Source organism: Heteronotia binoei, chromosome 6 (genome assembly GCF_032191835.1).
Source record: "Heteronotia binoei isolate CCM8104 ecotype False Entrance Well chromosome 6, APGP_CSIRO_Hbin_v1, whole genome shotgun sequence".
NCBI classification, from domain to species: Eukaryota; Metazoa; Chordata; class Lepidosauria; order Squamata; family Gekkonidae; genus Heteronotia; species Heteronotia binoei.
In genome coordinates this window covers 27,593,625-27,620,196 of record NC_083228.1, presented here as the reverse complement: position 1 = coordinate 27,620,196, position 26,572 = coordinate 27,593,625, and the positions used below count along the sequence as shown (strand labels likewise).

At 42.7% G+C, this 26,572-nt stretch overlaps 1 protein-coding gene across 1 annotated transcript in view; it reads right to left on the bottom strand.

Moving 5' to 3' along the window:
• Positions 1 to 26,572, bottom strand: part of COL13A1 (collagen type XIII alpha 1 chain) — a 127,483-nt gene that overhangs the window by 49,713 nt on the left and 51,198 nt on the right. Inside the window, exons 15-21 of the mRNA XM_060241182.1 lie at positions 24,434 to 24,487; positions 21,878 to 21,922; positions 15,102 to 15,191; positions 13,247 to 13,291; positions 12,412 to 12,453; positions 10,352 to 10,378; positions 4,998 to 5,078 (exon numbers count right to left, since the gene is read on the bottom strand). Of these exons, the coding sequence (XP_060097165.1) occupies positions 4,998 to 5,078; positions 10,352 to 10,378; positions 12,412 to 12,453; positions 13,247 to 13,291; positions 15,102 to 15,191; positions 21,878 to 21,922; positions 24,434 to 24,487 (384 nt within the window). The remainder of the gene's footprint in view (positions 1 to 4,997; positions 5,079 to 10,351; positions 10,379 to 12,411; positions 12,454 to 13,246; positions 13,292 to 15,101; positions 15,192 to 21,877; positions 21,923 to 24,433; positions 24,488 to 26,572) is intronic.

Here is a 26,572-nt window from a genome sequence, read left to right as displayed (position 1 = left end):
GTCCCCCATCCCTTTTCGGGACTAGAAAGTACCTGGAATAAAAACCTGTCCGATGATACTGGACTGGGACAGGCTCTATAGCCGCTTTGGCTGTTAAGGTGTCTATTTCTTCCTGAAGGGAAGGTGATGGGGGAGTGGAAACAAAATGATGTCTTTTTGGTGGTGCTTGGAACTCTATGGAGTAGCCCCTCAAAATAATGTTCAGAACCCATTTGTCTGTGGTTATTTGTTGCCAATTGTCGATAAATGGAAGAAGTCTGGAGACGTGCTGAAGTGGTAGAGGTAGAAAGTCAAAGAGACTGCTTCGATGAAGATGCAGCCTTTTTAGGTGGTTGTGGTCTCTGCTGTCTCTGGTTAAAGGATTGCTTTGGAGGAGGAGCTTTACGTTTCCAGTATTCAGATTGTCGAGGGGATCTGGAACGTTTGAAGGGGGTTGGTTTCCATGATCTGGGCTTATAGCTCTGTTGTTGTTGCTGCTGTTGGGCTACCCCCAATCTTTTCGCTCGTTTGCGGCTGTCATCCACGGTGGACAGTATATCGTCCGTTGTGGCATTAAAGAGACCTTGGCCATCGAAGGGAAGGTCTTCTATCTTGAATTTTAGATCAGGCTGCAACGAAGAGGATCGAAGCCAAGCATGTCGTCTTAGGGCAATGGAGGCGGCCATCGCCTTGGAAGTGCACCCCACAGAGTGACGGATGGTGTTTATCTGTTGCTTTGAAATCCTGTTGAGCTCCTGAAGTAGCTTGCAGGCTTGTTTCTGGGAGGGGTCAGGCAGGGCAGAGACTAGCGTATTCAGTTGGGAGGAGATATTGTGGGAATACGCGGCGAAGTATGCTAGGTAATTGTTGATCTTGGCAGTTGCCGTCGAGATTGAATACATTTTCCTTCCAAGAGTATCTAACTTCCTGCCTTCCTTCTCAGGGGGTACCGGGTGGCGGGTCTGTTTGGTTTTAGAAGATGAATGCACTATCAGAGAATTCGGTGCTGGATGGCTAAATAAAAATTTCGAATCCGGTGCTTGGATCCTATAAAGGGATTCGATTCGTTTTGAAGTCGGGGGAATGGAGGCTGGGTTGTCCCAAGCTTCTTTGATGGCTTCTAGGTGTACCGGCAGCATCGGCAGAAAGGAACCAGCAGGTAAATCTGAGTGCACCAGGTCGTGTACCACGTCTGTCACCTTGGGTGCATCCGAAGTAAGAGTTACGTTAAGTGCAGAGGCCATATTGGCAATCAAGTCCAGGTATGTCTTTGCCCCTTCGGAAGGTGACAAATCCGCGGGCTTGGCGATATCTGAAGCAGGGGACCCAGGGGACATGGACTGTATCGAATCCGATGATTGAGCTTCGGATTCAGCATCAGAGTCAGGTTCGGGTTCAGGTAGGTCCGGTCTGGTTGGAGTCGTGCTTTTGGGTTCCACTGGAATCGCACCCCTAGGTTTAGAAGTCGAAGTGGAAGGAGTCGGAGACGGCTGTCTCGGTGGTTGCTTGCTCCGTTGGACAGGAGTCGTTTCCTTGGATGGGTTCATGTGATAATCGGTTCGGTACCGAGAATGATGGTATCCGCAGCATGCATGGGATTCGATGGAAGGAGACCTTGAAGCATAATGGCGTCGCCTCGGGGACATGGATGGGGACCGAGATCTCGGGTTGTAGCGATGGCGGTCCCTCCCTCTACTAGGGGATCTCTCCGGGAAACGCGCATGATGGTACCTATATCTCTCCATGCTGGGAGACCTGGCTGGGAACCGATGCGCATCGAAGTACCTGTAAGCATCATGTTTGTACTGGATGGGATTCGACATATCGCGGAACGATCTAGGATTGATGTGGTGTCGAGTCCACTGTTGCGGGTCTCGAATCGGCTCCAGCGCAGGGTCTAGCATGGATCCATGCGGGGAAGGGGATCGGGACGGAATGGGAATAACTTCTTCCGTCTGCTGGTGCGGCGACTCCGTAGCCGGGGTGGTCACTTCCTGGGTGTCGGATCCGGGAGTGGAAGGCTCGCATTGCGTCTCAGGCTCATTCTGTTGTTCGGAGGATTTTCTCGAGTCCTTCGGAATCTTCGGGTCCTTCGGGTCTGTCGGTTTCCGCGGAGCCTTCGGATCGGACGGTTTTCTCGAATCCTTCTGGCCCTTCGGGTCGGAATGCTTATGTTTCTTAGTGTGCTTCCCGCCCTTTGGTTTAGTCGCCGCGGCCGTTTGTTCTGACGTTCTCGCGCCGTCGCCGGCTTTCGCGGCATCGCCGGACTTATGCTTGCTGGGAGCAATGGCCACTGAAGCTGCCGACCTTGCGCCGTCCCCTTGGGGAGTCAGTAGGGGAGGCGACTTACTTGCTGACGAAGATTGCGACATATCAGGCTGGAGCACAGACTCCATTAAGTGACTTCTGAGTCTAGCGGCTCTGTTTTTTCGCGCCTGTTTGCAAAATTGAAGGCAGTGCGCACAGGCGTCCACTTTATGGGATTCTCCCAAACAGAACAAGCAAAGCGAATGCCCGTCCGATGTAGGGATTTTCGCCCTACAGCGCGAGCACCTTTTGAAAGTTATTTTACTGTCCCTTCCTTCCATACGCCCGGGGGGGGGGGGGGTGGGGGTGGGGGAAGGGAGGTCTGAGGAAAAAGCGGGGAAGATATTTATCTAAATCCTTTTTTTTTTTTTTTTTTTTTTTGAAGATAAGAATATGAAGAAATAGCGAAGGATGAAAGAAGAGGAAACTTGAGGAAAACGAAGGCTAGATATCTGAGGTAAGTGAGGAGCGCAACGAGGTAGGACTATCCCGGGCGGCGGTTGGAAAGAAACTGAGTGGGTTGGGCGCCTCCCTCGCGCTACAGGCATGCGCAGTGGATGCCTGCTCCCCAGAGCGGGAGGGAGTGCGCGCCAAAAATAACGCCTAGGCTAGCTATTTAAAATCTCCGAGGTAGGGTTCGTCCTGATAGGAAAACCCATGTGTGGGACTGCACAGAGACCACGAAGAAGATCTAAATTCTCCTTACTGAACTGTTACCTTCCTCCGTTGCAGTGGTCCCGGCTGCAATCCTGTGAGATTCCGTGAAGTAAGATACTGACTAGGGTACATCCTTGCATAAGGATCCAAAGTCTGCCATGGGAAGGTGGAAGTTGGATATAATCCTTTTTCTAGACCATGGCTTGGTACTTATTCAAGCCCTATGGCCTTGAGTGATACAGTACTGGAATCGGCACCAAGCCATGCTCCACAAATGCTGGCTTTAATACAAAGCCATCAACTCTCAGCTCCAGTATGGGAATAATACAACCTAACTTACCAAAGGAGTTACAGAAATTGAGATAGAATATGCAAAATGCTTTGACCATTCAAAAATGTTACATATGTGTATTGATATTTATAGAATGAGAGACATGGTTCAATTATGGTTGGCAAAGTTTAACTTAAGGAAGAAAGAAGCTGCAGCCACTGTGTAGCAAATAAAGGGTATTCTAGCTATTCCAGTGCTGCTCCAGACTCCTGATGCCTCTGCTGCTGTCAAGCGATCCTGGTCAGTAAGGGTGTTGGGTCACTTGTGCCTAAGTTGATGCTCAGCACCTGGGGCCACTGCCCGCCATGCTCACTATGACTGATGTGGCCCCATGACCATAAAAATAAATACATCCCAGTTATGTGTTCCCAACAACATTCATTTGAGTAGCACAGCAGTGGTTTTTATATAAATATTTAAATACATGACCAAGGCTGTTGTAGCCATCTTTTTTCCTGGCTTAGTTATGCATGCTGCTTATGATAAAGGTAATGCATCACAGCCCGCATAAATCCTGTCTTTGTCAGCCCAGATGCTATTTCTAGATAGAAATACATTTTGGTTGGATGCAGTGCCACAAATATCCTTAGAGTTGGAGAGAATTAGCTTAAGTATCTGAAACCTGGACTGATTTCCCACTCACCTTACACTGCTCTCATGTTCCTCTTCTCAGTGGGGCTTCCTTCCAATTTCACACTATCTGCTCCAGGGCTGCAGCTAGCTTTGGCTTTTTTGTGCAGCAAACAGAAACTGGTCTTTAGAGGTTTCTGTTTGCGGTGTATGGTGAGTGGGAAACTGGTCTTTAGAGGTTTCTGTTTGCGGCGTATGGTGAGTGGGAAATTGGCCCTGGTCTTGTGAGGGAATTCACAATGGCTCCATTAACCAAGAATAACCGGCATCCTTTTAAAATGTTTTAATCTATCTAGGCTGATGAAAGTCTCTCTCAATGTGCTTGTGCATGTGAGAGAGACAGAAATTCAATGCTTATATGATTCTATATTTTACAGAGGACATGGATTATCTCCAGCTAGAGATTTTATAGGTAGAGGTCACTGCCAGAGTACTGTTGATCAGTGGATTTGCTTTGGAAAAGGACCATGCCAAGTGTTTGCTCTATACTAGATCCCACCTTTATTAGATGAGCAGAATTCTGTAAGCTATTTCCCTTCCTTTCTTGCATGTCCTGGCATCAGAGCTGGCAACTGCACATTATGATGGAAGTAAAAATACTTATGTTAAAATGTCACAAGTAAATTGCCTCTCGGATCCTAAGCAGAGTAGTGCTATGTGGAGTTGTGCTAAATGAAGGCAACCTTCCTGGTATTCTCTTTTGCTGAAGCCTCTATGCCCCTTGAAATGGTGCTCTTGCAAGTGACTTGACCTCCAGGGACTGTGTAGAGAGCAATGTGGGGGTCTACAGTGAGAGGATGAGTCACCAAAAATTAGCCTCCCCAGTCTTGGAAATGGAAATGTAGTTTTGCCAGTGAAACTGCTATTACACTTGACAGATTGGCAGTTTAGGATCCAACCCAAGATCTTCCAAGCCATCAAAATACAGGAGAATCAAAACATTTTCTGCAGTTCTTGTAGTTTGTTATGTGGTTTGTTACATATTGCATTTCAAGTATAAAAGTGTAGAATTTTGGTTTTTTTCCCTCCATCTTTCTTTTTAAGGCTTTCTCAAAGGATTACTTTGAAGTCCTCTTGCCTTCTAGATACTTACAGGCAATCCCAGTGGACCTCGGTCTCCTTTTTCACCAGGGGCACCTTTATCGCCTTTTGTTCCATCAATGCCTGCATCCCCCTAAAAGAAACATATACCAAGAGAAAGCCAACAATGTCACTGGGGTATTTCTAAACAACCATTAATTACATACTGGACTATGGAGTTTATGAAAAGTTAGTCCAGTCTGTTCAGCGATTTCAATGAATTTTGATTTGAGTAACTCAGAATAGGATTATATTGACAAGCATCCAATAATATCTAAGGCAGCATTACAATTACCAGTGGCATTTCATTGTCACCCCAGATGATGCCAATTCGTACGACTGGTTTTTATAGAAAATATTTATAGATTACATCTTTGAAAGTGATATGAGAATCATTACAGATTTTCTGAAAAGGGAGTCTTGAGTTCCAGAAAAATGAAGACTTTTTCAGATAGCCTGATTTTCAGGAGCCAGTTATATGAACACACAAATACATGTATTAGAGCACAATCCTAAAGGGGAGGGGGGGAGGAATCAGCTCAGGGAGCAGACTGACCTGTATGGCATTGTAACTCCAAATTATGCTGACCTAACAACAGTTTTCACTAGTGCGGGGCATGAGCAGCTGCACCCCTCACTTCCACCGGTGCAGCTGCACTGCAGCTGTACGCTGGCAGAGCAACAGCACAAAACCCTGGGCTAGTGAAATTGCGGGTGTTCCAGGAGGCGTGATGCCAGTTAGGTGGCTCCCTAAGTGGTTTCAATTGTACCAGCAGAAATGCTGGCATAGAGCATAGCTGGTCATGGTGACTGTAAATTCACTGCCTCCTCTCCCCAGCTGCAGCCATGCCCTTGGGAACCTAACAAGCTAGGACACCAACTAAGGGTGCATCAAATCAGCATTCACCCCCAGCACCCTTACCCCAACCCTGGACACCTCTTGGACAACAACATTGGCAACCAGTTGCACTATAGATGGTGTCTTTTGTTCCTGAACGCAGCAGGCTCGAGGGGCAAGCGGTGGTTTCCAGCTGCAAATAGTTTCTGCACAGCAGGCAGGAAGGTATGTCAGGCCCACCCAATGCAGGTGTTGGGAGCGGGGAAGAGGTTCGATGCATGTGCACTAGCCAGCTAGCCTCACCAGTTAGCATCACTTTCTCTTAACAAAACACAGTGAGGGGTGGGGAGCCCCCCGAACATCCGTGTTGAGAGATCCCAAATGATGGGCAAACCCTTTTCCCTTGCAGGAGCAGAATGCCCTGACACTGCTGTCACAGTGCTTCTCCCGATACATGGTGCTCCTGACATGATGGAGACTCAGGTGAGGAAAGTCAAGATACTACCAGCTGGGTGCCACCTTGCGGGAGCACCTGTTCAGGCATCCGGACTGCTGCCTGACAGCCCCTTATGGGGCTTTCAAATAGCTGTGAAGCTCCTAATATCAGCAGCTGGACCACCATGTGTTTCCCTCCATATGCATATGCTGATCCAAAACGCCTCCATGTGCCCTACCTGAAACAGAAGCAAGCCCTCCAAAGCATGCAGACACATCCACCCTACTGGCTTTTCTCTCCTCTGGGCCATCAGGAAGGCAACCCTAAATACAAAGGACTTAGTGGGGTAGTGCTTGAAGTGCTGTGATCACACCCAACCACTCTGTTATCACTAGGTCCTTTCAACAAAGTTCAACCAGTGTGAGAATCTTTGACAGTTTATACTATTATGTTGTGCATTGTTTGTGAGGTGTTTGGAACTTCCCTGGCTTTACCCACTGTGGTCTTGAAATTGCTATAATAATATTGTGATTAATTCTACTATTGAAAAAGGTAGAGCTACCTAAACAGGAGGTTATTTATTTATTTATGTATTTATTTATTCGCATTTATATCCTGCCCTCCCTGCCGAAGCAGGCTCAGGGCAGCTAACAACATCATTAAATATCCACAATAAAACCATAAAGCAATAAAAACAATTACAGTAAGATCAGTTAAAATTAACAATTACGCTTTAAATATTGAACAGATTTTAAAAACAGTTTAGGTGCTAAGTTCCATATCATGATGTTAAGCAGCTCTGTACTTTAGTTGAAGGCCATTTGAAAAGGTGTTGTTTTACAAGCCTTGCGGAATTGGGCAAGGTCCCGCAAGGCTCTAACATCATCAGGGAGTTGGTTCCACCAGTGGGGGGACAGCAATAGAGAAGGCTCGTTCTCTGGTAGCCTTCAATCTCGCCTCCCTTGGCCCGGGGATTTCTAATAGATTTTGTGATCCAGATCTCAATACCCTCTGGGGAATATGTGGGGAGAGACGGTCCCTAAGGTAGACAGGACCTCAGCCATATAGGGCTTTAAAGGTAATAACCAGCACCTTGTAGCGAATCTGGAATACTATTGGCAGCTAATGCAGTCTTTACAGCCCCGGCTACACATGATCCCAAATAGAGAGACCCAGTAACAGCCTGGCTGCAGCATTCTGCACCAGCTACAGCTTCTGGATTTGAGACATGGGCAGCCCCATGTAGAGGGCATTACAGTAGTCTAATCTCGAGGTGACTGTAGCATGAATCACTGTTGCTAAGTCGCTGTGCTCTAGGAAGGGTGCCAGCTGTCGTGCCTGCCTAAGATGGAAAAAGGCGGATCTCGCAGTGGCTGCTATCTGGGCCTTCATAGCCTTAGCCGCCCTGAGCCACTTGTGGGAAGGGCGGGATATAAATTCTAAAATAAAAAATAAAAAAAAAATGTGGGCTCCAGTAGCATCCCCAAGCTCTTGACTTTAGGCGTCGATATCAGTGGCGCCCCATCAAAGGCTGGTAAAGGGATTTCCCTGTCAACTTCCTCCAAGCTGAGTGTTGCAAAACTGTCTAAAACCGACCCTGAAAACAGGCACGGAGTCTCGAGTTCACTTACTGTTTCAATTGTGGCAGGGAGGTCATGGCGGAGCAACAAGACTTTATCCGTGAAAAATGTTGCAAAAGCCTCACAGCCTATTTCCAATTCCCTATAGTTTGGTCTGCCTTGTGGCAGAGTTGTAAGAGTCCGAATGATACTAAATAATTGTGCTGGGCGTGAATTCGTGGATGCAATCTTGGCCGCAAAGTAAGTTTTCTTTATGGCCTTGACTGCCATCTCATATACTCTCTATAAGATGCTCTGGTTGCTTCGTTGCGAGTCCGCCGCCATCACCTCTCTAGTTGTTTGAGCCTCCGTTTCAATGATTGCAAATCCGCATTATACCACGGCGCCATCTTTTCACGGGGGCGCAGAGGACGCCGAGGAGCGATCTCATCAATGGCCATGGTGAGCCAATTTTGCCATAGCTCAACTATGTCATCGAGCGAGTTGCCAGGAGGCCAGGGATCCCTGGAACCGTAGTGGGTCCATTAGATTCCTTGGGCGAGCTAAAATACGCTCGTCGCCTAGACAGGTTTGGGGTGGCACATCCATGCGGGCCTTCAGGGCATAGTGGTCCAACCATGGCACTGCATCAGTAGTAATTCGAGTCACTGTAACCCCCGATGCAAAGATCAAATCCAGCATGTGCCTGGCCTGGTGAGTGGGTGTGGCTACAAATTGAGAGAGTCCTAGCATAGCCATGGATGACACTAGGTCTGTCGTCCGATTGGAGTCCGCATCATCAGCATGGACGTTGAAATCACCCAGGATTAGAAGCCTTGGGTGTTCCAACGCCCAGCCTGTCGCAGCCTCCATCAGGGACGGTAAGGTGCTGGCTGGTGTGCTAGGCGACCAGTACACCAGCCAGATCGCCAACCCCTCTCCCACATCCCACTTCAGACCCACACATTCAATGCCATCGATCTCTAGCGCCGGTAGCTCCCTGAAGGAGTAAGCCTCCCATATGAATAATGCCACTCCTCCCCCCCAGCCCACTAGTCCGTGACTGGTGAAAGACTGAGTATCCTGGGGGAGCTACCTGGGAGAGGACTACTGTCTCCCCTTCACTTACCCAGGTCTCACTCACACATGCCAGGTCCATATCCTGTTCACACAGAAAGTCCCAAAGGATCGCGGTCTTATTATTTATGGACCTGGCATTGCATAACACCAGTGACGGAGGTGAGTAGTTCAACCTGTCCCCACCCCGTCACCCTTGGGATGGGACACATTCTAGAAGGGGGCTGAGTACTCACACGTCTCCACCACTTTTCATTACATTTCTGTCTGTTCCCACAGTCATATCTTCCCCTCCCCAGGAGTACTGATCAGGTCTTGTTGAGAGGAGACATACCTTGACTGTGAAAGTGATTCACTAATTTATATACATATCCTTTCCGGCTCATTGACCAGTCTATGTTTTTGCTTGCCAGTTGGATTCTATTATCTATGTTTGGAATGTATGTTTACAATACTGTAATTACACTTACTGTTTTCGCACACAGCTTACCTTGCAGTCACAATCCTGTTCCCAACGCAGCGTCCGGTCGGATTTCCCACCATCTGCGCCGGAGTTATAAGAAGTGCCGCAGCTTCTGCATAGCAAACGTAAACTGGGTTTTAGCGATTTATGTTTGCTACGCAAAAGCCGCGGCACTTCCTGTAACTCCGGTGGAGATGGTGTGAAATCCAACCGGACGCTGCAGAGGGAACAGGATTGTGACTGCGAGGTTAGCTGTGTGCGAAAACGGTCACTATTTTTTGTAATTGTTTGTAATTTTCTAGTACTCCCGGTAATCATTCAATATAACATATTGTTTCATTATTTCTAGAGTTGTATTATTATTTCTGGGGAAGTTTTGTTTAGTCATTCTCCTTTTGTTTTCCCAGCCCTGGTTTTTGCTACAGATGCAACCATGGCAGCTCCTGCCAACTCTGCCGGAACACCTGTTTTCTCCCCTTTGAACACCAGGTAACTTTGCCCTTAGAGAGATGACTAGCAGCATCATAGCTGCACTGCAACTAACTGCAGCACAGGCACAACACAGGACTGCTCTGCCCAAGACCTATTTTAAATGGATACAGTGACAAGAAGTGAGGGAAGTGCAAGATAATCCAGATTTTTTAAAATGCAAAATAATCCAAACAATCTTCATAATTATATTGGGAGACAACCCTTTTCCTATCTGTTCCACACCAAAATGCCCTATTAAGTGGATTTTCTTTTCTTTTCTTTTTAAATGGCATAGAGTTGTAGTATACACATTCTTGTGTAACATAGAATAAACACAGGAATGACTTCAGCCACATGCAAGCCAGTTGCAGCTCAATATCTTTATACTAGCTACTTGTTGTGCGGAGGTCTACCACCACTAAACTACCTAAAACCTACTCTCCAAAACAATGTCTTACACATTCCTTGACTAATTTGATTCACTGCGATTTTGTTTTCCACATTTAGTGCTTTGCAACCTTACCTTAGGTCCTGGAAGGCCATGAGGACCCTGCATTTGGAAAAAAGAACAAGAAAACAGCATTAACAGTTCCTGTCACTTGTGCTTGATTTCCTGGCTTTCAGAAGATATTGGATTTATATCCCGCCCTCCACTCCGAAGAGTCTCAGAGCGGCTCACAATCTCCTTTACCTTCCTCCCCCACAACAGACACCCTGTGAGGTGGGTGGGGCTGGAGAGGGCTCTCACAGCAGCTGCCCTTTCAGGACAACCCCTGCCAAAGCTATGGCTGACCCAAGGCCATTCCAGCAGGTGCAAGTGGAGGAGCGGGGAATCAAACCCCGTCTCCCAGATAAGAGTCCGCACACTTAACCACTACACCAAACTGGCTCTCTTCAGCAACACACAAACGCATAGAACTTTCATATTCCTGTCATTGTTCTTTTACATTCTTTACTGGCTAACAAATTAAATCGTAACAAAACTGAGGTCTTATTTATGAAGATGAATTTAAATTTTCCCAAAGGACAGGTTGATTTCCACAGCAAAAGGAGGAAAAGCAGCTATGGTAGGTATACAGTTCCGAGAACAAGAATGATTATTAGGGAAAGGGTTAAGTATTCCTTGTTCGCCTCCCACAGCTCAAAACTGCAAACTCCTAAGGCTGCTTTTTATTTTTTTTAAAAAATCCTATTGAAGCTTTATTACATACATCTGCTGCAGCAAATTCAGTTATTCAATGGAACTTCCACATGGGAGTTTTCTGTGTGCTTTTCTCCATCAGCCACCATTTCCCTGCAATGTTTCCCTGCTGTGCCATCAGTGGGACTTTTATGGCTAGCTGCTAGACCATCGCAATTGCTTGGGTTTTTTAAAAGCCCTTTGGTGATGCACCAGGCCACAAGCAGCTGATGAAAGGAAAGGCACCAATTAAGGCAGGACCTTTGAAAAAGGGCACCTTCCTGACTGGACCTGGTAACATGGTTGGGAGATTGCACTCTTTTCAAAAGTTCAGTGAAAAACAGGTTTGGGAAAGATCTTGCCAGTTACTAGGAAAGGATTATTGGAGTATGACATTGAATGCAGGCTTCAAAACAGGCATGCCAGTTTGGAAGCAAAAGCAGAGAAAAATCTCCATGTGGAAACATCCATAGTCTGAGTTTGGTTATGAATAGGAACTATTGGGATATGCAGGGTGCTTTTGTTCACACTATGTAGCCAATAGGAACAGCTGTGGAAACAGGTTGAGCTGTTAGTGTGACTGAAAAATGTTTTAAAAATAAATAAATACAAACTACTGTGAGCACAGGGCTTCCCTATGGAAAAGATGAATACTTCCTTGGACATTTCCTGCATTTCAAAGTTAGGGATGCTGCAAACTATCCCATGGGGAGGTTCAGCAGGTGATTGTTCTGTGTGTGACTGCTGTGACCACCTGTGAGCTAAGCCTTGTGTCTCGACCCCACACTACAGTCAGCCTTGAGAAGCTGCTGAACAGATAGGGGGTGGGGAGGTTGGCCAGCGGTGGAGGGAGGTCTGAGGGGTTCTACCACCTGACAGCAGTAGGAAGCAGTGCAGGGGACCTGCTAAAATGCCCAGTGCTGTTTGGCTGCTTGTATATAACATGGTGTGATGCAGTGCAAGATGGGAGATCCTGCACAGTGCTTACCTTGCTACATGCATTGAGTGGCCCAATGAATATTGTTGTGCTTCTCACAAGCAGCTAAACTGCCCATTAAGGGGTTGGATCCCTGCTCAATATGACTGGCAGGGAGTTGGCCAAGGATGATGGGTGTTTGAGCATCTGCACTCTTAGTGAAACATGCAGTTGTGTCACTATCATCTGTGGCCTTACTTTACTGAAACTACTTTGGAGTAGGTAGTGAGCTTCACAAAGAACTGCCCCCCAACATGAGCTTAATCAGGGTAAAATCATTGAAATGGTCCACATAAATACCAGATTTCCTAGCTCTTCCATGTGTGTCTGTTCACAAGGAGGATTCCTCCAAAACAGGCAGACAGCAAGGGTAGGTAAGATGTTATGTTCTATCTTTACAATGCATTCTATTACAAATAGTACTTACTGATGGTCCTGGTGGGCCTTGTGGCCCTGGTGGCCCAGTTATCTAGATGCAGAATAGAAAAATGTTATTGCTTTCATAGATAACTTGCAAAAAAAAGCATGCCTTACAACTTTCACAAAAGCAGGAATATAGAAGATGTAAATGAAATTAACAGCCTGATCCGAAGAATGCTTACTCAGAAGTATCACTGTGTTCACTGGAACTTAGTTCCTATAAAATATGCTTAGATGTGATGGCAACAGCTTTGTACTAATTTCTGTGTCTATCATGTAGAAACAAACAGGCTGAGATCTCACTTTTGAAAAGTGCAGAATTCTGCCCTCGTAAGCTTACCTATACAGTGTCTGTATCTCCCCACCAACACCATGCCCCAGCATGCTTATCTCTTCAGCCAAGAACTGATAATCAAAGTGTGCTTTACTGAAGTCCTTGGGAAGAGGGGCTGCAGGAAGAGAAAATGAAGGGGAAAGGGAAATCCTCCTTCATTACACATATTCTTGTCCCTATGGAGTAAAAAGATCAGCTCTATCTTTTTATGTGAGGGGCAGATTTGTGTTTACAAATACTTTTAATTTGCTTGTATTGTAATGACTGTTTGCTGCTGACCATAATTTTTATTGTTTTATTGTAAGTTGCCTTGAGCACACTTTAGAAAGGCAGGATATAAATATTTTAAATAAATATTTGTATTGCGACCTACTTCAGTGGAACTACTTTCGAGTAGGTAGTTTGATGTTCAGAGCTCAAACAACTCTAAGCAGATGTGATCAGGTGATCCATCTTTTGTCACTCCCCCCATTTTTATTAAAGGATAAATTATTGAGTAATCACTTACGGATTCCCCAGTGTCTCCTTTCGCTCCAGGTTCTCCCTTCTCTCCCTATTAATATAAGAAGCATCATAATATAAATGCAGGTGACATCATAAACATCCTGTTGCATTCCAGTGTTCTGTGCTGCTTTTCCATCTTCTTTCAAACTTGATTTATAACAATTTTTTTTTAAAAAAATTAAAATTTAATTGCGATGTTAGCTTATTGAAGTTTCCTATGGCTCATGAGCCTTTAAATTTTCGTTTCTTTCTTTTTTCAAGCTTCATTACTTTCTGCTCTTTCTTGCAGTTGCATTCTTGAATCAGCTGTAAATAACTCTTGTCGGCAGCAGAAAGTAGGGGTTTAAATGGCTCATCAAAAGTAGCGGTGAGCAAAAAGCAGAGGGTTAAATGGCTTGGAGCCATTTAAACCTCTGCTTTCTGCTCCCTGCTGCTTTTAGATGGTTTTAAGGGAATTTTAAGGAAATTGTACAATGTTGTAGATTGTTGTTTTATTATGTAATTTTGTATTTTATATTATGTTGTGAGCTGCCCTGAGCCTGCTTTGGCAGAGAGGGCGGGATATAAATTAAATGTTATTATTATATTATTATTATTATTACTTTCACTGGGAGCAGAAAGTACTGGTTTAAATGGCTTTGAGCCATCTAAACCAAACAGCTGGGGAGCAGGGGTTTAAATGAGCAGAAACCCCTGCCTTCTGCTCTTTATGTAACACCACAAACTGCTCATGGCAGAGCTCATGGAAGCTCATGGTTGGCTCTTCATTCATGAACATCGCTTTGCAAATCATGACCCAGTCAAAATTCATAATTAACTTTAGTTTGTGTACCAGTTTGTGCCCATCCCTAGCCATAACAGAACCAGCAAGTCCACAGGGAAGTTATTATGGTGAAGATAATGGTACAAAAGGAAAAAGCAGGAATTTTGTTAAGGTAGACTTGCTTCTGAGTAGATACCTAGTATAATCTTCACTGTGGGTATAACTGTCTATGGGAATACACTGATATAGGTATTCCTATGTGGAACCAGTGTTTCAGTTCTGCTACCTGTAGACTATGGAAAAAGAGTGTGAATTACCACTACTGATTATCTTGAGTGTGCCAGAACCATTCAGAACCTTTCTATATAGGGCAAGCACCAAATTTGTAAGGTACATACAGAAAGCACACATATACATACCCCATGCTAGAAAAATCTGATACAGCCCATGCTCAGGACAGTAAATATTGATAAGTCTCAGCAGCTTGTTTAATAACTTAGCAGAACTTTCACTGAAGTGCTGAAACTGCGCCTGCTTAATTTAATGCAGAGAATAAGAACTTTATCTGGTTAAAATCTCCCTTTACTCACAACCTCATTAGTCTGTGACTTTAAGTGAGCAATGTTTCTCTCATATTCAGCCTCCTCCATACTGTGTAAGAATGATAAACAATACTATCCTACCTCCCAGGGATGTTGCAAAATTTTCTGTGAAAATATATTTTACACTTTATATGCTTTATATACCACTTTGGATTCCTAAAATCTGCTATATAAATGCTGAATATTGTTAAATAACTGCTTTAAAATGGGTGACCTTACTACCCAGTGTTAATTTTACAACAAAATCTCTCGCTACAGCTTATCTAATTGCAATTCCTGGTCATTAAATTAAAAACCTGCATTTTTTAGAAGTGTTATTCCAAGACAGATTCCGTAAAGCGTTATTTTAGATTTATTTTATCTATACATTTTACAATAAATGTTCCATGTTTCTTTTTCAAATGAAATCAGTGCAGGTTGATTTGAGTAGCATACAGTGTGTGAGATGATTTTGATTCCCCTTCCCCCAACATTGCATTCTTTAGATTACTTACTGTTAAACCTGGAAGTCCAATTGGACCTGTTAGTCCTGGGGGCCCTGGCATCCCTTGATCACCTTTTACTCCAGTTGCACCATCAAGACCCTAAAGAGAAAGGAAAGGATTTTTAAAAACTTGAACTGTACAATGGAAAAACAAAAGCTTCCTCTTGATTTATTAGAGAAGAATAATTCAGGCAGAGCTGGATTTACGGATATAATAGGTCAGCTACAGTTTAAGGGCAACACAATATAAGGAGGCTCTACAGAAAAAAAAGGTTAAGGGACTAAAGTCAATTGCTAAAAAAGGTAAAGGTAGTCCTCTGTACAAGCACCGGTCGTTTCCAACTCTGGGATAACATCGCATCATGACGTTTTCACGGCAGACTTTTTACAGGGTGGTTTGCCATTGCCTTCCCCAGTCATCAACACTTTACCCCCAGCAAGCTGGGTACTCATTTTACCAACCTCAGAAGGGTGGAAGGCTGAGTCAACCTTGAGTCGGCTACCTGAACCCAGCTTCCGCCGGGATTCAACTCAGGTCATGAGCAGAGCTTAGACTGCAGTACTGCAGCTCACCACTGTACCACAGGGCTCCCTCAATTGCTATTATAATATTATTAACTACACTTTAGAAATGTAAACTAGAAAGGGGCTGTCATCTTCAAACCAATGACTATAATGACTATATATTTCTGAAGACATCATTTGTCTTCTCTTTATTCAGGGAATATTGTCATCTTTATTCAGGGAAAATTGTCATCTCTTTATTCAGGGAATGCATCACAGCAGGGCTAACCTACATGTTACATGTACTTCTGTAATTATCTTCCTAGAGGGCTTTTTAATAGCACAGATGTCTGTTGCAAAGGCTGAAATTTAAAGGTGGAGAGTAAGGAGGAAATTGTTACTTTTCCCACTCATGCCCTCTTCCTTGCCAAAAATAGTTTACCTCATGATGCTTTTATACACAGTGGGAAGCATTACAAGAACCTGTAAATTTCCCCAAGGTGGAGGGGAGGGGGAAAAGGAAAACAAATGGCTCCTCTCTCTGCCTACTGCTCTGTTCCTTTAAACTGTCACTCTTGAAGCTGCAATCGTTTTTCTATTCTTTTTTTAAGAGAAAAGCCATGAAGAAAATAATCATAGAAGTACTCATAATGTGTAATCTGTTTTCACATGTTTGTATCTTTTCCTTGTGCCAAAATCTCCAAATTAAATTGATGTATTTTTCAATGTCATTTTTGTGTCCATTGTGTATAAATGGTATACAAATGGAGAAAAACAAATGCAAGAATAATAAAAGCAGCAACGAAACTGAGAGTTGGGTGAAAATGAGGGGATGAATGAGGGATTCAGGTATAGGTTGATCTGTAGGGTAACCAAAGATATGTTTTTGATCTACTCTATCACTTCCATAAACTATATGCATCTATTTGTGTTCTATATATTAATACCTATACATGGGTCTGCAGAAGGATGGGGTAAAAAGAGAGGATTTCTTTACCTTGCCCTACCTCTTTCCTCTAATAATGTATTTACTTATAAATGTTAAGAGATGTCTCTGACTAGCCACTTTACTCCTGACCTGAAAAAGGCCAAGCTAGATAAATAGGTCTTCCAAAACTTATTCCAATGTAAATGTGTATAGGATTTCTCTATGTAAAAATCACCCTAGATTCAGAAGAATGGGTGAGGTGTTGTAAACACAGAAGCAGAGGCATGAAAATTACAGATAAGGAATTAGTTTGCATTGTTGCCAATATGACTGATAACCCAGCATGATGATACTCAGCTTGGGAGAACACTGGAAGTTCTGATACCACATATACCTAAAGCCAGGCATATTTTACAAACCCAAGTCTTCAAAAGTATTCTTAAGTCACAAAAACAGAGTGTGCATCTGTGAAAATATCAAGCAGCTGCTGTCACTATATAAAAATATTATGCTACTCGCTGCCACGTCCGAGCCCCAGCAGCTACTGATATTGAAACAGGACTTTTCCCAGTCTTGGAGGGTTGCCTAATTTACCCTCAGACCAACCCACAGAAAGATAAATAAAACTGAGTTGCACTGAATAAACTGAGTAACTGGGTTCTTTTGTTTGGTGATATATTTAATAACCAGTAGCTAACTTCCTGCCAGTATTTAAGGACCAAAGGAAAGATTCCAATTAAAATATAAAAATAGTTTATTTACAAAATATAATTTAGGGGTTAAAAAAACATGAATAGGTGTACAAACAAAACACAGATAACATAAAAACAATAAACCTGTCTAGGCTAGCCTTGGCCACACTTGGCACAATATTTGCTTGCTCAGAGCCTGCTCCTGAGAGGAGTATTCTTACAGCTGCACAGCTTCATGGGAAAGAATGGAGCGTTCCAAGGCAATATTGCACAGACCTTGAAAAGAAGAAACTTGGCTCCTTGTCCTTGACGTCAACTGGAACAAATTGCCTCTCCCCAATGTCCTTCTAGATGTACTTTCTTACATCAGAGGTCATCTCTTTCCTGAAGATTCTGATGTTATCTTGAATTACTGTGCTAACTCCTTGCTTACTTATCCTTGGCTAGCTGTCACACAATTAGCCACTAGCAGTTGGCATGCAATTTAGCCCCCACGATCTAGATCTTTCTGATCTAAGCTGTCACCCTGACAGGCTAGATAGAGTACTGTCAATGGGGTTTTGACAGCACCAGGTGTTGCTATTTAGCTAGGTGGTTGCCCTTAACCCAGGAATCTCATTGTCATAGGGTAAACACTGACCCAACGAAGACTCACAGACCAGAGTTGAGATATTACAACACAGATTCTAGCAAGACTTATGTCTTGGGACCTCAATTTCTTGACAACATCAAGAATATTATCAAAACGTCTATAAAAGGAATTTCAGTTCCAGGGAGAAGTAAATAATGTCTTCTTTAAAACTGAGTTTCATCTGTTTTGGCAATCCAAATTACTGATTCTAAAATGTCACTCGATGCACTACTTTTGAATTGTTTTTTTGAAATTTTTTTTATTGATTGTAAGTTCATACATTGCATCTTTATACATCAGACCCCCCCCCCCCCAAATTATTAAAACAGAGAAGAAAGGTAGTTATTTCATAAATTCCTACATTGCTTAATATTCTTTACAATCCAACAGTTCATTTTAATTTATTTATCCTCTATTGATCATTTCTTCCAGATTTTAACCCTTTACTTGCATTACATTCATAAGAACATAAGAGAAGCCATGTTGGATCAGGCCAATGGCCCATCCAGTCCAACACTGTGTCACACAGTGGCCAAAAAAAGTGTGTGTGTGTGTGTGTGTGTGTGTATATATATATATATATATATACACACACACACACTGGCTAATAGCCACTGATGGACCTCTGCTCCATATTTTTATCTAACCCCCTCTTGAAGCCGGCTATGCTTGTAGCCGCCACCACCTCCTGTGGCAGTGAATTCCACATGTTAATCACCCTTTGGGTGAAGAAGTACTTCCTTCTATCTGTTTTAACCTGACTGCTCAGCAATTTCAGCAAATTCCCACGAGTTCTTGTATTGTGAGAAAGGGAGGAAAGTACTTCTTTCTCTACTTTCTCCATCCCATGCATGATCATGTAAACCTCTATCATGTCACCCTGCAGTCAACGTTTCTCCAAGCTAAAGAACCCCAAGTGTTTTAACCTTTCTTCATAGGGAAAGTGTTCCAACCCTTTAATCATTCTAGTTGCCCTTTTCTGGACTTTTTCCAATGCTATAATATCCTTTTGGAGGTGTGGTGACCAGAATTGCACACAGTATTCCAAATGAGACTGCACCATCGATTTATACAGGGGCATTATGATACTGGCTGATTTGTTTTCAATTCCCTTCCTAATAATTCCCAGCATGGCGTTGGCCTTTTTTATTGCAATCGCACACTGTCTTGACATTTTCAGTGAGTTATCTATTACGACCCCAAGATCTCTCTCTTGGTCAGTCTCTGCCAGTTCACACCCCATCAACTTGTATTTGTAGTTGGGATTCTTGGCCCAAATGTGCATTACTTTGCACTTGGCCACATTAAACCTCATCTGCCATGTTGACGCCCACTCACGCAGCCTCAACAGATCCCTTTGGAGTGCCTCACAATCCTCTCTGGTTCTCACCACCCTGAACAATTTAGTGTCATCTGCAAACTTGGTCACTTCACTGCTTACTCCCAACTCCAGATGATTAATGAACATGTTAAAGAGCATGGGACCTAGTACTGAGCCTTAAGGCACCCCACTGCTTACCGCCCTCCACTGTGAAGACTGCCCACTTATACTCACTCTCTGCTTCCTATTAATTAGCCAGTTTTTGATCCACAAGAGAACCTGTCCTTTTACTCCATGACTCTCGAGCTTTCTAAGGAGCCTTTGATGAGGAACTTTATCAAAAGCTTTCTGGAAGTCAAGGTAAACAACATCTATTGGGTCTCCTTTGTCCACATGTTTGTTCACCCCCTCAAAGAAATGTAACAGGTTAGTGAGGCAAGATCTTCCCTTACAGAACCCATGCTGAGTCTTCCTCAATAACCCGTGTTCAACAGTGTGCCTACTCATTCTGTCCTTGATAATGGTTTCTATCAACTTTCCCGGTATTGAAGTCAGACTGACTGGCCTGTAATTTCCCGAATCTCCTCTGGAACCCTTTTTAAAGATGGGGTGACATTTGCTACCTTCCAGTCCTCAGGAACGGAGGCAGATTTCAATGAAAGATTACATATTTTTGTCAGGAGATCCACAAGTTCAACTTTGAGTTCTTTCAGAACTCTTGGATGTATGACATCCAGACCTGGTGACTTATTAGTTTTTAATTCGTCTATCAGTTGTAGGACCTCCTCTCTTGTCACCTCAATCTGACTCAGGTCTTTCAACACCCATTCCAAAATTAGTGGTTCTGGAGCAGGCAAACACTTCTCGTCTTCCACAGTGAAGACAGAGGCAAAAATGCATTCAGTTTCTCAGCCATTTCCCTATCCTCCTTCAGTAATCCTTTTACCCCTTGGTCATCCAAGGGCCCCACTGCCTCCCTGGCTGGTTTCCTGCCACTAATATATTTGAAGACATTTTTATTGGTGGTCTTATATTCCTTGTCTTTAACTCTATTTTGTATCCAATCATATAGTTTCTCCCATCTTTGAGCAGCCAATTTTTTTTATTTCCCATTGACTATTGTCGTAAGTATATCTGCTTCTGCAGCTTGTAAAATCTTTTCTATTAATTCTCCCATGTTTGGAGTTTTCTCCAGTCTCCAATATTTTGCATATAACATTCTCATGGCAGTAAGGATTTGCATTACTAAATGAACATTTTCCTTTTCCACGTCTTTCTTAACCAGACTTAATAAGACAATTTCGGGCTTAAACTGAATTACTGTTTTCAACATTCCTTGAAGGAGTTCATGAACTTTAACCCAATATTTTTTTGTCCTTCTGCATGTCCACCACAAATGATAGAACGTGCCTATTTTTTCACCACATTTCCAACACTTTGGCGATACTCCTGGGTATATTGTATCCCTCTATTGCTAAAATTCTTTTGTTCTCCAATCTTACCCAATCACATAACCAAACCAAAGCATTAGCCATATGATATGTCTCCCAGTCCGGCAGGGCCAGTTCACCATTTTCCTTTTTATCCCACAAAATTTTACGTTTTATCCTAGGTTTCCTGCCCTGCCATATGAAGGACATAATTGCTTTGCTCAACCTTGTAAAAAAATCGTTTCTTAACATAATATTCATAGTCTGAAATAAAAACATAATTTTTGGGAGAATAACCATTTTTACTACTGTGATGCATCCCATAAAAGACAGCTGCAGGTTTCCCCACCTTTTTAGGGTTGCTTCTATCTCCTTTAAGAGCCTCACATAATTATTTTCATAAATAGTGCTACATTTGTTAGTTAAATGTATTCCTAGATACTTAACCTTCTTTTCACATTGGAAACCTGCCTTTTCTGTTAACTGTTTCACCATCAAGTCTGTCATATTTTTGGTTAACATTTTAGATTTTTCCTTATTTACTTTCAGGCCTGCCACTTGACCATACTCTTTTAAATCTATTAAGACTTCATCAATGGATTCCCATGGATTTTGCAAAAGCAATATAACATCATCTGCATATGCTTGTATTTTGTATTCCTCCCCTTTCACTTTAAGTCCTTTAATACCATTATTATTCCTAATCGTTATGTTGAGGCCCTCTAACGACAATATAAATAACAGAGGAGATAAAGGGCATCCTTGTCTTGTACCTTTTAATAAATTTATCTCATCTGTGTGTTCACCATTCACTATGATTTTAGCTAACACGTTCACGGATCACAATTCAATAATGTTAGGTTTGAAAGGAGGAAGAAAGGAATATAGATGGAAGATGAACCCTATGATAATAGGGAACAAGAAGTTTGTGGAGCATGCAGAGCTAGAAATGAAATGGTTTTTTGAAATAAATAGCCAAAATGGAATGTCCCCAAAAATAGTTTGGGAAGCAAGTAAAGCCTTTTATAGGGGCTTGGTTATAAAATATAATGCTATCCCAAACCGGGGAAAAAGTAAGAAAGTGAAAGAATTGACAAACATGTTGAATCACAAAGAAAAACAATTAAAAGAGAAACCTAACATGGCAGAGATCAAAAATGAAATAAGAATGTTACAACATAAAAAACATGTGATATATCTGGATGAAATAGAGAAGAAAATGAGATTCACAAGGCAATTTTTTTTTAAAAGATACACTACTTTTGTATCCTACTACTTACTTTTTCACCATCATGTCCTGGACGACCTGGAAGGCCAACTTCTCCCTAAGGTACAGAAACAAAGGGAAATAAACAAACAAACAAACACACACAGAGAGAGACAGAGAGTGCTATTTCACCTTGTTGTATATGAAGTTTGGGGTTTGGCTAACAAATGAATAGCATCCCTTCTCTAGAATATGAAATCTAGTAGTTCTCACGAATACTACCAGAATGCACCTGTTAGCTAATTTACATACAGAAGTATCAGGCTGCAAATAGGTTTGCCAGCCTCCAGATGGTGATTGGAGATTTCCCACTATTGCAATTGATCTCCAGGCAACAGAGATCACTTCACCTGGATAAAGTCTACCTTGGAATGTGGACTCTATGGCATCATATCCCATTGAAGTCACTCCACTCCCCACCTTAGGTTCCATCCCGCAAATTTCCAGATATTTTTCAATCCAGAGCTGGTAACCCTAGCAGCGAACAGAAGATGAAGACTGCAGATTTATACCCCGCCCTTCTCTCTGAATCAGAGACCCAGAGCGGCTTACAATCTCCTATATCTTCTCCCCCCACAACAGACACCCTGTGAGGTGGGTGGGGCTGAGAGGGCTCTCACAGCAGCTGCCCTTTCAAGGACAACCTCTGCCAGAGCTATGGCTGATGCAAGGCCATTCCAGCAGCTGTAAGTGGAGGAGTGGGGAATCAAACCCGGTTCTCCCAGATAAGAGTCCACACACTTAACCACTACACCAAACTGGCTCTCCAGAAATCCATAATGCATCTTCAGGTTACCTGATACAGAGAAAGTTGTTAGGCAACCACACCTGGGATTTTGCTTGTTAAATAAGACAGAAAAGGGGGGGAATTGAAAGGATCATACAGGAGTAACTGTGGCTGATCCTTCTGCTTTTTCATCTTCAGGCCGCAACTTGGCAAGCCAGTTTGTATTATAATCATGGTGCCATAGTGTTGTCATTATGCAGAGAAAAATAAAACAAATCCAATGGCATTTTAAGGATCAATAAAATTTATTCTAGCATATACTTTCATGAGCAACAGTTCACTTCATTGTGTGAGGGGTTTGGGTTGTTTTGTAGGAAAGGGAGAATCCAGTGTAAAATTGCTCACCTGGGATTTATAAAGAAGTTCAATACTATCCCCCAACCAAAGTCTTAAGGCCTTAGAATTCCTCATTCACTTTAGATGCTAATAACTTGCAAATCCTACATAGATATTAAGTAGGTCAGCTACATTCCCAAAACTTTCTAACTGGATTTCACCCTATAACTCATATGTCACTCTGTACTTTCCTTGTTTATCTGTCAACAGTTTGGAGTATTTCTCACCCACTCTGAATGGACTGGCTACTCTTTTGATTGCATCAAAAAGAACAGCCTCTTTGCTGCTACAAAATAACATGGCTACCCATTTGGAATGATCACGACATAGACTCATTCAAATCTTAGATGAGCATTATCTCTAAAAGAATGCCAGTGAAGAAATGCAACCCTTTATCCCACTTGTATTTCAGTGCCCACTGCATTCATCCAAGTGTCAGTGGCATGCAATTAAAATATGCATTAAAACTCAATAATTAATTATGTGGTATGTTTTCTCTGTGATCTATGAGGATGAAATAGTTGCTCATCCATGCTATAGCATGGTGCAACAATCATATACAAAGCCATTACCTGAATCTACTCTTATGGTGAGCTTGTATATATTATGTTGCTTGAATTATTATTTCCTTTTAGGTAAATTAATTGTAAAACAAGGTAACTGTCACCTGTTGCAGTTTGGTGTGGGAGAGTCATTGATTTGGTGTGGGAGAGTCATTCAGGTTTGCCATTAAGCAGAAACTTTAATGTGCATGCTTTTACCAGTCAATGGGATGAAACAAGGTGACACAGGAAAATGTGGAAGCCATGAAGATGGAGAGCTCACACCTCTCAGACTCTGGGCCAAGGAAGAATTTATTGGGAAAGGAAGAAGTTACTGTTGAGGAGAATGATCATGAGGTCAAGAAGGAAATTAGCATATATTATGCCTAAGTTTTATCTAAAATGTTAAAATGTGAGCTATGATTTGTGAGTAGGAAAAAATGTGAGTAGGAAGAAAAGATTACAATAGCATTTACATCATAGAGTGAGAAAAATACAGAGGAGATGTAGCCCCACAAATCATGCAGTTCAATAGCATTCAAATTATTAGTTCTAAGTGGAGCGATACCTTTCTAAGTCCACAGTTATCTAGGACTGCCAGTTACCCATTGGAGGCAGAACATATTCCAGCTGCAGTTCCCACGCAGCAGCTGGTGGGGGGGGGGGTAGGGTTTAACATAAAAATTACTATTGGTGTGACCACCCCATGTCAGCCCCCCTCCCTGACTCCCACTGGTTGCCAGCCTCTTTCTGGCAACCCTACTGATTTCAGTGGATTTAGAAGAGTGTAATTCTGTTTAGGATGGCACTGTTAGAAAAAAAATCCCAAATTAAGCAGACTTAAGTTAATTCCTGCTAGATCAACCTGTGTTGATTTTTGTGAATCATAAGAAATGACTGTAACCTTTTGTCCCGGTGATCCTGGTGGACCTGCAGCACCTGGCAGTCCAGGAGGACCCTGAAAAAAATATCTTTAAAATGTAGAAACAAAATAGCATACTTTCATTTTTTTAAAATTAACTATTTTTCTCAAAACAATTGTTCTGAAGTTCAGTAAAAGCAGGACAGATGTGAAAGAATGTACTGGTAACAGGAAAAAAAATCACCATTAGTGACAGCTAAGTAGAAACGTCATTTTGCATATAACACTTTAAATTGTACACCACCCTAAAAACATAGTGACCAATATATTATCCTTTGTGAAGGAAGCAGAGGCACCACAACTGATTATTTTACAGTGTAAGGTAAATGTCAAATAAGTAATTTTTTTAGAGCAACATTACCATTCTGCTTCTCTGCTCCTAAAACATGAGGCTTTTTTCTAATGGCAACACAATTCCTCTTTCAACAAATACTTGTGCCAGGGCAAAATAACACTGGGTCGATATTGAAGCTAGCAGAGTTACAGTGCCAGATCTGGTGTTGTTACCAAGGGTGACAGGATTTTTACAGGACTTGATAAATCATTTTTCTGAGGGTCAAAACAGACAAGATGATTTAAGATTCAAGATGCTCTCCATTCCCCCCCCCCCCCTTTTTTGTAAATAACAGTTGTGGGAGGCTCTGATTTAGATCAGAACAACAGTGTAGGGAGGAATTTAACTCATGCCTCTAAGAATTCCCCATAGCTAACATTTGCACTGTTAGGGAAAACATACAGACTGCCTGATTTGTGCCTATAGGATTCCATCAGTGGGGGAAACAGCAACTCTTGGGGGGTGAATATTTTTTTCCCTGAATAGCAGAGCCCTAATCTGGACTGGGGCCACCTCTGTCTGGTATTATGCTGCAGATCCGTGGATCTTCTAGTGTTTGGTCTGATCTTAAGAAAAATATTTCAGTTTTATTTGTAACAAGGCAACAAAACAGGGTTGCCAATCCCCAGCTGGGGGGCAGGGAATTCCCCGGTATGGAGGCCCTCCTCCCACTTCAGGGTCATCAGAAAGCAGGGTGGGGAGGGAAATGTCCGTTGGACAGTCCATTATACCCTATAGAGACCAATTCCCATATGGTATAATGGAGAATTGATCCATGGGTATTGGGGGCTCTGGAGGGGGCTGTTTTTTGTTGTAGAGGCACCAAAGTTTCAGCATAGCATCAAAACAACCCCCCAATTTTCAAAAAGATTGGACCAGGGGGCCCAATTCTATGAGCCCCCAAAGAAGGTGTTCCTATCCTTCATTATTTCCAATTGGAGGGAAGGCATTTAAAAGGCACAGGATCCTTTTAAATGTGATGGTCAGAACTCCCTTTGGCATTCCATTGTGCTTGACACAACCTTGCTCCTAGCTCCACCTCCAAAGTCCCCAGATATTTCTTGAGTTGGACCTGGCAACCCTACAACAAAATTAGTTTTAATTTAAGCAGAAATAAAGCAAGGATTGCTAAATTGCACAGAAGTCCATAATTTTAACATGGCTTTGTAGCCAAGCCCATTATTTGCCACGGTTACTTCCCTTTCCACAGTCCGGTGGGATATTCTGAAAAGTTGAGGAATTGAAGACAGTTTGCTCTTTTACAGGGCTTTTGCAGAATGCACAAGCAACACCTCACTACTACCTCCTTTTGAAGAATCTTCCATCCACCCTGCACAGACACAAATGGTGGTGGAAGTTGTGAAGCCTTAACTGGTATTTAGGCTGTTTTCACAGTGAGATGTTTCTCTGCTTTGGCTTCCAAACTGGAGTGTTTATTTTGAGAGCTTACACACAATGTTTCACTATAATTATCAGGTTTCCCCCTCTACTCCTAAGTCTGTTTTTTGGAAATCCTTTTGGAAAGAACACAGCACTCCATTTGGAAGGAGAGGCCTACATTTTCCTATCCTACAAAAGTCCTACCCACATCAGCACCATTTCACCATCAGCCCCATGTGAATATTACTTTCCCATCAATTTTTTTTTTCTTTTTGGTGCTCCCACAAGTCTTCTTTTAACAAAATCAGTAATTTTTATAGTGGTGTAGTGCTCTGTTGTCATTTATTTTTCTTTCAAATTTTAATAGTGGCATTATCACACTAGTGGAGGGGGGCACATCCCTATAG